Genomic DNA, 13,345 nt, shown 5'->3' on the forward strand with positions numbered 1-13,345 from the left:
TGTTCTTTCCCTGTAGGGCTGCTCTTGGGTATCTCTCCCGGCTGCAGATAGCTCAGCACCATCTTCCCTACTCTGTCCAGCCCTGAAGGCAGCACTGAAGTTAGGGTGACAATATCATGACTCCCCTATAACAGGTTTGCGGAACCCCCCCACCCATATCCTTTTGGGTCAGGACTCCCACCGTTACAACACCGTGAAATTTCAGATTTAGCATCTGAAAACACGAAATTTACCCATTTTCAAATCCTATGGTTGGGAAATTGACCATAATGGACCGAGAATTTGGTAGGGCCCTACTTTTAATGCCATTATGGGATAACTACCACATAGATTAACCATAAGCTTTTTGCATGTCCATTTTACACATGATTATTGCTAAAATTAAAGATCTATCATGCTTTTGTTGTTCTACTTGCAAAATACTTGCATTGTTTGCAATAATAGTAAAAGATGAATGTGCAGAAATTTTAGCAGACGCCAGAACTGCTTTCAGAACCAATTTAAATTACTTGGTAATGTCAAAAGAATTAGGTTAAGAATTTACCATTTGCAGAAAATGTGATTTGTACAATATACAGCAGTAAAATAAAGAAATATTTCACATAAAATACCTCAATACATACACAATACAAATACACCTTGCAGTACTGCTAGGATTAGGGGGTCTACCAGCCTTTCCTTTATAAACTCTGGTTTTGAGCGGGCTTTAACATAGGCTGTGTAAAGGGACGCTGTCAAGTATTTGGAGCCCAAAATGTTGTTTTTGTTTAAAAATCTATTTTAAAAATCCAACAGAAATAACTGTTAAAAGCATTACTTAGTGGTGTTGAAAACCCAAATACCAAGAGCATGGCAATAGTCTCACCCTTGCTAATGGTAACCTAGGCTGCAGCGCCACTACTGGTTGCAGCGCGCTGATTACCCGCCCCCCACATGCAGGGGCAGGTTGCAGCGCGGTTGCAGCGCTGCTGCCTGCTCAGGCTGCACATCCCGGCAGCTGCAGCAGCAGGTGTGCAGCGGTGCTCAGCCAGCGCTGCTCAGCATGAGGCTTTCTCTCAGGCTGCTGTCCTACCAATCTGCCAATTCCAGAGAACTCTGCCTCTCACTGCCCTCCATTGCACCAGCTCTCTCTGCTCTGCTCCACTGGTGCCTTTGCCTAATGCCCTTTAAAAAAAAAGTTCCTGACCTCCTTGCTGCAGCAGCCCTGAGCCCAGCCTGCTCAAGGCAGGGAGACCATCCTCTCCGTGTGAGTGGGAGCCGCCCAGCATGCAGGAGGGGAGGGCTTGGAGCTCATCCAGCTTTGGGGAGGGGGAGAAATCAGCGCAGCTTGGGGGCGTCATCGTGGGGCCATGAATCGATATGCATATCTTTGAAGGATTAGCTGCCTGGGGAGTGTAGGGGGATTAGGGCCGCACTGCAATGCTCGATTATCCGGATCTGCCGAGATCTGTGCTTACAAAGCCGATGCGGTGGGGAGCGATACGGATCTGCCCCAATCCTGCTGTTTTTTTGGAGATGGGGAGAGAGGAGGTGAGGGGAGGACCACTGCGGGCGGGGCGGGGGCAGGAGGGGAGGGGGGGGGGGGGGAGGGGGGAGGGAGGAGGAGAGAGGGCGGGGGAGGAGGGGGGGGGAGGGGGGGGGTGAGACTGGGAGTGGGCAGGGAGGGAGGGAGTGGGGGAAGCAGGCAGAGCGCAGGCAGAAAGCAGCCAGGCAGAGCAGAAAGCAGTTGCAAGCAGGCAAGCAGCAGGCAGCAGAGCGGGAGAAGTAGCGCAGGAATGGGGGTTTGGATTTGTTGGATGAGGAAATGTTTCTGGTTGCATGCTGCATTCTGCTGCATGTCAGCAGGAATGATGGTCTCTATCTAGTGTCAAGTTCTGCTTCAGCGTGGTCAATTCAGTTATTCACAGAGAGCAGCCAAGTTTTCTTGCGCATTTGGGCTGGAGAGCCACACTGCCACTGTGTTTCTTGTCCCAGCAGTGGGCGCACGCCGCGAACACACTGTTCCGCGTGGGGGTCCAGCAGTGGATTTCAGGTGCGCGCAGAGAGCCTCCACAGTGCCTACAGGCCTCCCAGAGCCCAGCTGATGCGCAGTGCAGGTGATTCTTGCAGACATTAAGAGAGAAAGACTCTAGGAAGAGATAGTGAAGAGAGAGGTAGAGATAGGTAGATAGTGAAGATCATGCCATCTCTATCAATCCAGCCCCCCCTATCCCCCTCATCACCCAGCACCCCCACTTCTCCTCTATCAGCCCCTCCTTCTTCTCCTTCTCTCTTCACCTAAAGTGCAAACTCCAGTGTGTTGCGTGTTTATAGTGTTGCAAAAGAAGTGTAAAAGATAAAATCCTCAGATAAACAATTAATCAGAGAGATTGGTCCTGGAGTGGGCATCTGTTCAGTTGTGTGTTCCCCAGTGATTTTGAGTTCTACAGCAGCTGTGATGAGAAGAGAGAAAGAGAAAAGAGAGAAGAGAGAAAAGAAAAGAGAAAGAGAGAAAGCTGAAGGAGCAAGAAAGCAGAGAGAAAGCAGAGAGAGAAGGAGAAGGAGGAGAAGAAGAGAGAGAGAGAAGCAGAGAAGAGGAAATGGGCGAAAGAGAGTGAGCAGCGAAAAGAAAAAAAGAAAGCTCCTAGGCAGCACCAGCGCTGTGTCCAGAGAGGCAGGACTGTCCCGTCTTGCTTAGCCATGCAAGCCAGCCCCCTTCCTCCCAGCCCCCCCTCAGCCCCTCCCCAAGCTTTTTTTTTCCCCACCACCTCCCGCACCACACCACCACCTTTTTTTCCCAGCACCCAGTTTCTTACACCACCCACCTGCCTTACCACCACCCCTGACACCTACCACACCTTATACCTGCCACCAACCCATGCACCCACACAACAGCACACAGCTGCAGGAACCAGCAAAACAACCAGACAGACAGGACACCAACAACCAACCACTGTACACTTCCTCTTGTGTACATGACATGTTGTGTGTCTGTTGTCTGTGTGTTTTGTTGTTTTTGTGTGTTTTTTCTTGTCTTTTTTTTTTTAAAACAATTTTATTATAGCAGATAGTGAAATAGAAAATAGCAGTATAAAGAAATAAGAAAGCAAAAAGCTAGAGATATCAAGAAAACAGTGTAAACAGTGTAAACAAACAGTGCAATTCAGCATCATCAAAGCAACATTTTCAGTGGCTTTCAGCCTCAAATTCTCTCCCAATCCATCTTCCCTCCTGAAGCCCTGTGCCTCTGCCCTTCTCTCTCCTGCCCTTGCAGCCCTGCTCTCCTCTTTCCTCTATTGGCCTTTGGTCCACTCTTCCTCATCCTTCCCATGCTCCACTTCATCCTTCAATCAATCAATTCTAGAAGCAGCATAATGCTATAATATGTGATGCTGCTTTCCCAAAGTCTAGCTTCCCATAACAGCAAACGCCAGCAGCCTTTAAACGCCAAAGCACACACCACATCATTCGCACTCAGCCTCTGCCTGAACAGCTCCTTGCTCCTGTCAAGCTTCCCTTCCCTGTTTGCTTCCCAGCCTGCACAGTTCCAGTCACTGTCCAAGATCATCATGGAGGCGGGGGGGATTTGCCTGATGTGATCTTCTTCCTGTCTACCCCTCTCTTTCTGTCTCAGGCCACCTGCCTGCCTGCATCTTCCTGATCAGGCACCTGTTCAAAGATGGCCATCATCATCCAATGCCAATCCCAGCGCCGAGGTAATGTAAACGAAGAGCGTCCGGTGATCCCCTTCGGCCTGGAGAGAAACGATGGGCCAGCCAAGGGGATGATGCCAGGTGGGGGCCCCCAGAATAATATGACAGTTAGGAAACCATTTGTGCAAGCCCACCCCCCACCAACCCCATCCTGCCCCCCCCCACAGTCTTTCTTAGCAGGATTGCGATTTGACCTTGCTTGCTTGGCAATCTGCTCAACTCCACTCCAAAACTCCTCAACAAAACATTTCCCGACGAACCGAACTGTCTCGCTTGCCCGCTTCCAGCTTCCATTTGCAGCACCGCAGCCCACCGTCAGCCGGCTTTTCCCTCTCAATCTTGCCTCTCTGCGCCTTGAGCGAGCGAGCTCAGCACAGCAGTCACATGAAAGGCCATGATTCCTTACGCCTTCCTGCAGCACCCACATTCGTCATCCCACTCCCCCCAGATCCACCCCCCCCACCACCACCGCTTCCTGCGAGCTCAAAAGCGTTTCAACAGTTGCTGAGAATTTTTCTGTGAATGGTGAGCACTTTGGTGTCACATCGTGCAGGAGAAATCAATCGATATCATCGTCAGATCACTCACTGTCACTTTGGAGCTGAAGGAAGAGCACGACTGCCAAACGTGTTGGCTGGCATGTCACTCAGCAGCGTCCTCAGCAGCTCGGCTCTCCACACACAGCAGTAAAACAGAAACACAAACACATGGGCGCCAACGAGAAAAGAAAGAATGATGGATGGGAATGATGCAATGATGGGATGTTGGGAACGGAAGGAAATGACCCACACACACTCCTTCCCTTCCAATTCTACTCAGCCGCAGCGCGGCCAAAAAAAACGGGGTGTGGTGTGTGGGATAGCTGCCCCACAAAATGCTCCTCAATACAGCGCTGGAAGTGCAAGCAAGTGTGTGCACACTGCAGGGCGCTGTGTGTAGCAGCCACACACCTCAGCGCTGGCCCCTACACAGCTGCATGACCAGCGCTGTAACTCCCAGCGCTGCAACTTGTAAGTGTAGCCATACCCCTAGTCACAATAATGCGTAACTCCACCTACTATCTGGATAATAGCAACGCAATCTATTTTGTTATGGAAACATCAACCCTGAAAGGACTGCACCTGGGGCAGAATGCAGCAGGAGGTCTCATCAGCACAAAAGTTACTGAGAGCACATCAGCCCAGTGTTGTTCTCCTGCCACTGGCTCCCTGTAGAGCATGATGTTAAGTTTAAGATCTGCATCCTGATTATCAGAGCACTAAACAGCCAGGCACAGGATACCTAAAATAGCATCTCACCCTCAGGGACCAGAACTGCCCTCGATGAGACTCCACTCCTCTGGTATCTGCCTCCAGGGTGAAGCCCATCTGTACAGAAAACAGGGCTTTCCTGGGGGCTAGCCCATACTGTAGAACTCTCTCCTGCAGGAGCTAAGGAGTACCACAAACTGCACCATGGTGCGGTACAAATGAAACACTTATTTTTCAACCTTGCATTTGCTAAGAAGAGTATTACCACATTAGCTTACGTTTAAAAACCACACATGCACACTAACAATATGCTTTTGCCTGGGAGTAAGGAGCAGTACAGGAATGAAGAGGAACTGCATTTGATAGATATTTGTATCCTTGTTTCATTTCATAATTCTAGAAGGAACTAAGATACAGCGTTGGGTGCTGTGAAATAACCTAAGTAGAAGAGAATCAGAACTGGAAGATTAAACTGATTTTACCAGAATGGAGAATGACTTAAATAAATCAGTCTAGTTTCTCTCCAACCTGAGTGGAGTACACAAGGTCAACAAACATCATGAATGGTAAAAATAAAATAAGTTTTTAAAATGTATTTTAATTCTAATAAAGCTATTGTTACAAAGAGGGGTTTTTTTTAATAATATACTTTTCACCTTGAAAGTGTCTCTTTAAAGGCCATTTCCTTGATTTCTTTTGAGACCCCTTTGCTTTGCTTTCTTGTACAATAGGGTGAGAAGTCTTTTCTACGCCCCTCAAAAAATGACAGAAGAGGACATGGCTGGAGCATCTTGCATTCCACTAATCCAAGGCAAGCATAACTGACCCTACTGGGTTCTTGCAACCAGCAAAACTTAAAACTGCCCTGAAGAGTTCAATTCACAAGGATGGCATTCAACCGCCTTAACCACAAGACCACCCTTTCTGTTTCTGCAGTCTCCTGCCACATACATGACATAACTACCTACTTCTGCAACAAATGTGTCAGGGCTTCTATAGACAACAGCTGCATTTGCTACACAACCCTGATCCTCTCCCTGAGAACTGTCTATTCTGTGCACTGCACGATGGCTGTAAAGGTGAATTCACGGTACAGTACACCTATGAAGAGAATTTTACTTAATCACAATGCCAAGCATGTCAAGCACACATCAGCTCTGCCCATCTTAGAGTTTTTAGGTTTTTAAAATTCACAAATTGTTTCAGCAAATGAACACAGTGACTATTCTGCAGGTCACACTACACAGCAGGTGCACTCTACACGTACAATGTGTACTCTCTTAGCCCTCTCCTAATAAATTGATGTGACTAGAGCCTGTAAATGTCCTGACCTCTACCATTAAGCTTCTCTATAATAAGACTTAATTTGTGTTCTTTCTTTACAATGGGTTCAGATCAATTTTCACTCTCTGAATGAAGAGACTGAACAGTTATAATGGTATTATTTTGCCTTAATCAATGTAGGAATGAAAAAGATACCAAGACGGTACAACAGTTAATAAGGTAGCTAATGCAATTCCCAGAACTATACTTGAAGGGCAATATATGAAGTTTCGGTCCTGCTTCTTAAGTGCTAATGTTCTCAAAGAATACTATGTAGATATGATTAGATCCCAAAAATGGATTTGAAGCAAAAAAGATGAACTGACACATTAAATACTTGAAGAATAAGGTAACTGTAGTTTACCATAAGGACCATAATCAAATGTACAAATACTTTAAAATTGTCTGCACTCCAAAGAAAGGGTATTGTAATATGATGCAGAATCCAATATCAGTATAAAATTGTCTCTCTCAAAAAATGAAGAGAAAAAAATCTCCATATATTCTGAACACAGATTTTGTGTTTTCTGTGTTCTTATGACTCAGAGCCACCTGGAACTAGGTTTGGCATCATATTGCAATACCATTTCTTCTATAAAATACTTTAGTATAAAGTTTGGAGAGCATTCTAGGAATAGGTAAGTATAAGACCACATCCCATGCGTCCTCTTTGCCTCAGAATCCTCGTTTCCAGTCCTGCCACAATTGCTGTGCTCTGGAATCAAACTGAGAAGTTGGAGAAAGCTTGGGAAGCAGCATGGTGAGATGTGGGTTCTATTCTCAGCTCTACCACTGACCTGCTGTGTGACCTTTGGCAAGTCACTTTACCTCTCCCAGTCTCAATTTCACTGTAAGTAAAAGTGTTTGTAATTCACATTACTTTGTGAATTACAAACACATTACATAAGAGCTAAATATCACTATTATTGTATGTACAAATAATAACACATTTCACCAAGTTCCCATCTCTGTGTTTGGAGAGTGAGAGATGGAGGGGCAAAGCTTGAGTCAAGCTGGGACCCAGGTTCAAGTCCTATTGCTTTGCAATATAGACAGAGACTCAGTGGACTCATGCTACAGGAATCTGCCAAAAGTATCTCACAATCCTTCTGACCTTCTTTTTCCTCTGGACAGTCAAGTTTTCCCACACTGCTCACGAAGAGAGGGCTAGAGCAGCCACATTTGGGGAGGATACTAGGAAATCTGGGAATGGATGGTGGGACTCAGGCTGTCATATGCAGTGTAGATGCTGGAGCCCCAGGCTGGGACCCAGAGTTCAACAATTCCTAACCAAGGGCTACAAATGAGTGTAGCTGCTATAGTCCTATGTTAACAAACCCAAAAAGTCTTTTAACTTGACTTCTACTAACCCTGAGCTTACACAGCAGAGTAGACAAATCCTTCAGCACCCAAATGCCTACCTTCCCCTGGTGTGTAAATCACTGTGGGCCTCAGGGAGGAGATAGGCACCCAGGCGCCTAGAGTGAGACCGCAGTGCACATTCCTAGGGGCCAGGTCACAAGCGCGTAGGGAGCTTTTACTGCACAAGTAAGCTGAGATGCCTACAGGGTTAGGCACCAGCTAAGTGGAAGTACTGTGGATAGCAGCAGTGCCTAGAAGTGGGAGTTAGGCACCTAAGTACCTCCGCGGATTTCACCCTAAGTAAAAATAAAGAATTGTGAAATCAAAAGCAAAGTCACCTTGTTTAGGGCTGTACATTGACTACTCACAAAATACTCCACGGTCAACTACCCTTTTTACAAGTATAGATATATTTCAAATATCTTGAATTTTGGTAACTAAGACTGCAGTTCGTGAGTGTCTATTTAGAATTTATATTATATGCTGACTCCATTATAGTTGCTGCATTACTGCAATTAACATCTTTGTATGTGACCTCCTATTAAACATGATTGCTGCAATTTGAACTCAAACTCAAAATATATTACTATCTTTCACCCTTAGGCACTCAGTTCAACTTGAAATATTGAGCTGCCCCTCTAGAGAAAAGAGATGAAGGTCATACAAAGGACACGTTTTTTTCCCCAGTAAAATAACTTAATAGTTTTTCTCAGGCTTTGGGTCTTTGTTGTATTGGTTGACTGATAAGGTGAGAGAAGACAGGGGACACAGATAAGCCTGTCAAACCACAACAAAAATTTCTGTTCAATGCCACCTCCTGTAGATAAGGCAGAATCACTATTTCAGAAAACACAGCAGACAAGCTCTGACTTGCTGTGTTTTTAGAACTACCATGAATGCACACAGTTATGTTTACAATCATTTAAATATATGCATTTTTGTAGCATACCTTTGCACAATGGCTGTGGCATGGTTAAAATCTGGATGAGCAAAAGGGATGAGACATCTCTGTAAAGTACTGGAACCTCTGGTAATTCTTCACTGCTCATCCTGAAAAATTATTAAAATCATCACTTTTGACACTATAATCCATCTTTCACTTTTACATTTTACTTTGCATTTTAATTTTAAATGTTTGTCATTGCAATATTACATGATCGCAAGCTTTTGGAATTCTAATATCTGATAATACTAATGAAACTATAGTTTTAAGATCACATTTTAGTCTACGGTACTTATGACAAATCACAATTTGAGCATTTGACTATTGTTACTAGTAGTTAACGTTTCTAAAGACCTAAAGATACAACTCACCTGTGACATTCAATGTGTCTCCCTAAATGCTCATGATCCAAACACTCCCAGTCATGCACAAAAACAATTTATAAAAAACCTTAAGATTCTGGCAGGCAATTTAGCGTGTTCCTCCTCAAAAGGTTTAGCACATATACATATAGATTCACAAACACATGCAAGCACACACACATCACTACAGTATTCAAGATTAACATTCTGTCCCACAGGATGAATTGCACTGAAAAACACTGAGATCCTATATAAGACTTTCCCTTACTTCATGAGATGGAATAAGAACTGTACTGCCACATGTACAGGCTTGGAAGACTTAGATTTTATCGGTAAATGTTGATTTCACTATACACACACAAAAACCAACAAAAACATTTACATCAACAATAATCAAAATTTACAGATAGGCAAAGAAAGAAAAATGCTGCTTGATAACTTATCAGAGTTTGATTTAAGGATATTTACTTTATATGATTTGACATGTGATATTGACAATTTGTGTTGTAATGGTTATACAGCTTTAACAGTTTGGATCTCAATGTCTACTGTCAATGAACAACTATTGTCTGATTCCCATATTGTCCGACTCCTGCCATAATTTCCTGCAACTGTGAAAATTTAAATTGATTAAAAAAGAAATGCTTAAATCCAAAATTTTGTAAAGCTATAAATATTTAAATTGATAAAAATAAAACATACTTAAAATAAACATTAAGAAATAAACATAAATGCTTAACAAATACACATATCCATCAGAATTATAATAAAAATAAAATAATTATAATAAAAATAAAAATTGAATTCTGCCAAGCCTACAAATGTTAGGGTAAAGGAAAAAAGTCAGCTAGATTTCTGCCCGATTTTTAGAGTCTCAATCCTGCAACATTTTATTAAGAACCATAAGTTCTTAATAAAATGACTAGTTAATGACTAGATAGAGAGAGCAACCACAGAAAAAGATACTATAGATTTCCTGTCAGATTAATCAGTTTCATTCAACAATACAATTTTATCAATCATCTACTTATAAGTAAGGCTACATTTTAGTCACAGGTATTTTTAGTAAAAGTCATGGACAGGTCACAGGCAGTAAACTAAAAATACCTGTGACTAAAACTTGGTGGGGGGGCCCTGCTGCCTGGGGGGGCTGCGGGTGCTGAGGGAAGTCAGCCCGGTTGCTGGGGGGTGGACTGGCAGCAGTCCGGGACCCCCGCTAGTCGGGGTGGGTGGGGGTTTTTTGGAGCCAGCAGACTTCCTATCTGGCTCAGCACCTCTTTGCCAGGGGTTGGGGCACGGGACGGGGTGAGCTGGGCTCTGGGCTGCACTTATCTGGGGGGTTCCCTGGAAGCAACTCAGCTGCTAGGCGGAGGCGTGGCCAGGAAGCTCTGCGTGCTGCCTCTGCCCAGAGCACTGGCCACGTCTCCGCCTAGCAGCTGAGCAAAGGGGATGTTGCGGTTTCCAAGGAGACCCCAGGTAAGCACTGCCCAGAGCCCGCCTCACCCCATCCAGTGTGCCAACCCCCTCTCCCCTCCCACACCCAAACTCTGCTGGGGGGCAGGGTGTGTGGTGGCCCAAGACTGCCCCAGCGGTAGCTGGTACGACTAGTGCAGGGGCTGCCTGAGCCAGGCACACTGACTGCTGCAGAAGTCATGGAAAGTCACAGAATCCGTGACTTCCGTGACAAACTCGCAGCCTCATTTATAAGTAGAGTGTGTTAACAAGTACTAGTGGCATTTTTCTAGCTTAGTAAATGGCTTTATGTATGTGCAGTGGTTCCCAAACTTATTTGATTGAGCACCCCTTCTTTGCGTCTGTAGTAGTTTACGTTCTCCTACCACCCCCTGCCACACAAATATATATATCAATTAAAAAAGATCAACATGCAACTCTCACTTCATGCTAAAAACAGTAAGTCATTGGTTCAAACTGAGCCAACAATCTATTGTTTGTAATAAATGCAAAAGCAAAACTGTGATTGCGCTCAATGCTTACAATTAAATGTGCACACTGAGTCAAAGAAAACAGATTAACATACAAATGGCAATGACTGTGTATAATGCTATGCAAGTTTAACAGAAATCCGTCAAAATGTATAGCGCCATCTAGAGTCAAATGCACAATGCCATCTGAAGAACCGATATGTCGGGAGGAATCAGCGTTGCTAATTATTCATTGCTGTGGGTAAAATGTGCGCAGTACGCTTTTTTCTTCTAAAACTTCTCATGCCCCTTCCCCAGGGGCTCGCCCCCCAGTTTGAGAACTTCTGATGTAGCGCATACAGTACCACCAACTGGGTCAGATATTGCAATCTAAGTAGCAAGGAAAATGCACCTTGCTAGCTGGGGTGCATTTTTGATCGGTCCAGGAGCAATAGGGATAGCCAGGTCCCTGGGAACACCCCACCTCTACCACCCTGGGTGGGAGTGGGAGTAGGAGATCTCAAGAAGGAGCAGCTGGGGGCAGTGCTACACACAGTCCCCTTACGGTATGTCTACACTACAGGATTATTCCGATTTTACATAAACCGGTTTTGTAAAACAGATTGTATAAAGTCGAGTGCACGCGGCCACACTAAGCACATTAATTCGGCGGTGTGCGTCCATGTACCGAGGCTAGCGTTGATTTCCGGAGCGTTGCACTGTGGGTAGCTATCCCGTAGCTATCCCATAGTTCCCGCAGTCTCCCCTGCCCATTGGAATTCTGGGTTGAGATCCCAATGCAAAAACAGTGTCGCGGGTGATTCTGGGTAAATGTCGTCACTCAATCCTTCCTCCGGGAAAGCAACGGCAGACAATCATTTCGCGCCCTTTTCCCCTGGATTGCCCTGGCAGACGCCATAGCATGGCAATCATGGAGCCCATTTTGCTTTTTGTCACCGTATGTGTACTGGATGCTGCTGACAGACGCGGTACTGCACTGCTACACAGCAGCATTCATTTGCCTTTGCAAGATAGCAGAGACGGTTACCAGTCATATTGCACCGTCTGCCATTGTAAATTGGCGATGAGATGATGGTTATCAGTCGTTCTGTACCGTCTGCTGCTATCATGGGTGCTCCTGGCTGGCCTTGCTGAGGTCGGCCAGGGGTGCATAGGCAAAAATGGGAATGACTCCCCGGGTCATTCCCTTCCTATGTTTTGTCTAAAAATAGAGTCAGTCCAGCCTAGAATATGGGGCAAGTGTACTAGAGAACCAGAGAGCACAGCCGCTCCGTGTCAGAGCCCCAGAGATCCCACAGAAATGATGAGCTGCATGCCATTCTAGGTGGTGCCCCTGCAACAACCTCACCCGTTGCTTCCCTCTTTCTCCAACCCTCCTGGGCTAACGTGGCAATGTTCCCCCATTTGTGTGATGAAGTAATAAAGAATGCAGGAATAAGAAAAACAGACTTTTTAGTGAGATAAAATGAGGGGGAGGAAGCCTCCAGCTGCTATGATAGTCCAGGCAGGACATTAAAGGGGGGGGGGGGGGGGAGAGACCACCCTTCCGCTGCTATCATAGTTCAGGCAGTACAGAATCTTTTCTTTAGACATGACGGGGGAGGGGGGGAGGGTGCTGATGGAGCTCAGCCCCCAGTTGCTATGATGAGGACGGTTACCAGCCGTTCTGCACCATCTGCTGGGAATGACCAGGAGTCATTCCTATTTTTACCCAGGCGCCCCCGGCCGACCTCACCGAGGCCAGCCAGGAGCACTCACAGGATGATGACAAGGACAGATACCAGTCCTTTTGTACCGTACCGTCTGCCACCGGGGAGGGGAGAGGATGCTGCTGTTTAGCACTCCAGCACCCCATCTACCAGCAGCATGCAGTAGACATAGGGTGACACTGAAAAAAGGTGAGAAATGATTTTTTTTCCCTTTTCTTTCGGGGGGGGGGGGGGGGAAGGGTGTAAAATGACGACATACACCCTGAAACACCCAGGAAAATGTTTTTGACCCTTCAGGCATTTGGAGCCCAGCCAAGAATGCAAATGCTTTTTGGAGACTGCGGGGACTGTGGGATAGCTGGAGTCCTCAGTACCCCCCCTCCCTCCCTCCATGAGCATCCATTTGATTCTTTGGCTTTCCGTTACGCTTCTCACGCAGCACTGTGCTGAGTCCCTGCTGTGGCCTCTGTCTATCATAGCCTGGAGATTTTTTCAAATGCTTTGTCATTTCATCTTCTGTAACAGAGCTCTGATAGAACAGATTTGTCTCCCCATACAGCGATCAGATCCAGTATCTCCCGTACGGTCCATGCTGGAGCTCTTTTTGGATTTGGGACTGCATCGCCACCCGTGCTGATCAGAGCTCCACGCTGGGCAAACAGGAAATTAAATTCAAAAGTTCGCAGGGCTTTTCCTGTCTACCTGGCCAGTGCATCCGAGTTCAGATTGCTTTCCAGAGCGGTCACAATGGTGCACTGTGG

The 13,345-nt window shown here is 45.8% G+C and overlaps 1 protein-coding gene across 4 annotated transcripts in view; it reads right to left on the bottom strand.

Annotated features, from left to right (window-relative positions):
- UBR3 (ubiquitin protein ligase E3 component n-recognin 3) overlaps nt 1-13,345 on the bottom strand; it is a 217,159-nt gene that overhangs the window by 24,120 nt on the left and 179,694 nt on the right. For all 4 annotated transcript variants that reach the window (XM_039495547.1, XM_039495546.1, XM_039495549.1 and 1 more), the window contains one exon: nt 8,577-8,677. In XM_039495547.1, coding sequence (XP_039351481.1) covers nt 8,577-8,677 — 101 coding nt within the window. The remainder of the gene's footprint in view (nt 1-8,576; nt 8,678-13,345) is intronic.

Source organism: Mauremys reevesii, linkage group 11 (genome assembly GCF_016161935.1).
Source record: "Mauremys reevesii isolate NIE-2019 linkage group 11, ASM1616193v1, whole genome shotgun sequence".
NCBI lineage: Eukaryota > Metazoa > Chordata > Testudines > Geoemydidae > Mauremys > Mauremys reevesii.